Source organism: Cyprinodon variegatus, unplaced genomic scaffold (genome assembly GCF_000732505.1).
Source record: "Cyprinodon variegatus isolate N-32 unplaced genomic scaffold, C_variegatus-1.0 Scaffold402, whole genome shotgun sequence".
Lineage (NCBI taxonomy): Eukaryota > Metazoa > Chordata > Actinopteri > Cyprinodontiformes > Cyprinodontidae > Cyprinodon > Cyprinodon variegatus.
The window spans coordinates 669,168-670,329 of record NW_015150855.1 but is presented as its reverse complement, the minus strand read 5'-3'; the positions used below and the strand labels follow the sequence as shown (position 1 = coordinate 670,329).

Below are 1,162 nucleotides of genomic sequence, written 5' to 3'. Positions count from 1 at the left end.
ACTGAGCCTGGTTCTGCTGGAGGTTTCTTCCTGTTTAAAGGGAGTTTTTCCTCTCCACTGTCGCTACAAGCATGCTTAGTGTGAGGGAGTCAATGAGCCGATGCAATCAACTGGTTTTCCTTAGATAGAAAACTTTGAATCATTTTCACTGTATGATCTGGTGAACTGTAAAGTGCCTTGAGACAACGTTTGTGTAATTCTCTGTTTGATGACGTCTGTGTCATTTTAACAGGATGATCCGTTCGGTGGTGATCTGCTGGCTCCTCTTCATTGTCACCAGCAGAGGGAAGCCCACCGAGAAGAAGAGCCGGGTCCTTCAGGAAGAACCTCTCAGTCAGCTCCAACATGACGACAACAAGAACTTTGACTACGATCACGAGGCTTTCCTCGGACAAGATGAGGCCAAAACCTTTGAACATCTTTCACCAGATGAGAGCAAACGTAGACTGAGGTCAGTTAGAAGTTCTTCTTCTGTATTCTTGCATCTCCAGTTCTCTGTTACCCAAGCTTCTTCTGATGCACCTTGAGGTTTTCTGTCAGAAACGGGTCAGAGCAACAGGCTTGAAACTCCTTTTCTAACAAACATCTAGAGGGCGGTTCCTGATGCCCCCTGATTGATCAGAGGTCACAGCTCTGCTGCTTCACAATAATCCAGATTGTTTCCTGATATTCTGCTCCACAGAAGGATAAACATGAAGATCTCTGGTTTATTACAATGACTAACATGACTAAGATGGACCCTGATCTGTTTGTATCGACCCGAGACTCTGAAGATCACCACTACAGTCGTTTCTTCCTTTAATTTTTTCCTTCTAAGATTGTCCAACAGACAAACTGGAACCCTGCAGTTTTATATTTCCTGCTCCACAATCAGGGATGGATTTAGGAAATTTGGGGCTCTAGGCAAAGATGGGCAGGGGGCCCTATGAATTGAGAAGACAACATAAAACAGACCAATTATACACATAGAGAAATTTAATAGAATAGACATCCATTATTCGTTCTACATTTTATCCCTTTATTTCATATTCTTGTTGTTTTTCTCTCTATGTTCTTTACTTTTCATGCTGTCCCAAAAGGAATAAAAGATTTTCTCCAAGCACTAAGCTCACTTAGCTGATTGCTCCTTCCTGTGTTTCCAAAAAGGCCAAAGTAAATAACC

At 42.4% G+C, this 1,162-nt stretch overlaps 1 protein-coding gene across 2 annotated transcripts in view; it reads left to right on the top strand.

The window, feature by feature from the left end:
- calu (calumenin) overlaps window positions 1–1,162 on the top strand; it is an 8,672-nt gene that overhangs the window by 3,067 nt on the left and 4,443 nt on the right. For both annotated transcript variants that reach the window (XM_015387742.1, XM_015387743.1), the window contains exon 2: window positions 233–451. In XM_015387742.1, the coding sequence (XP_015243228.1) occupies window positions 233–451 (219 nt within the window). The remainder of the gene's footprint in view (window positions 1–232; window positions 452–1,162) is intronic.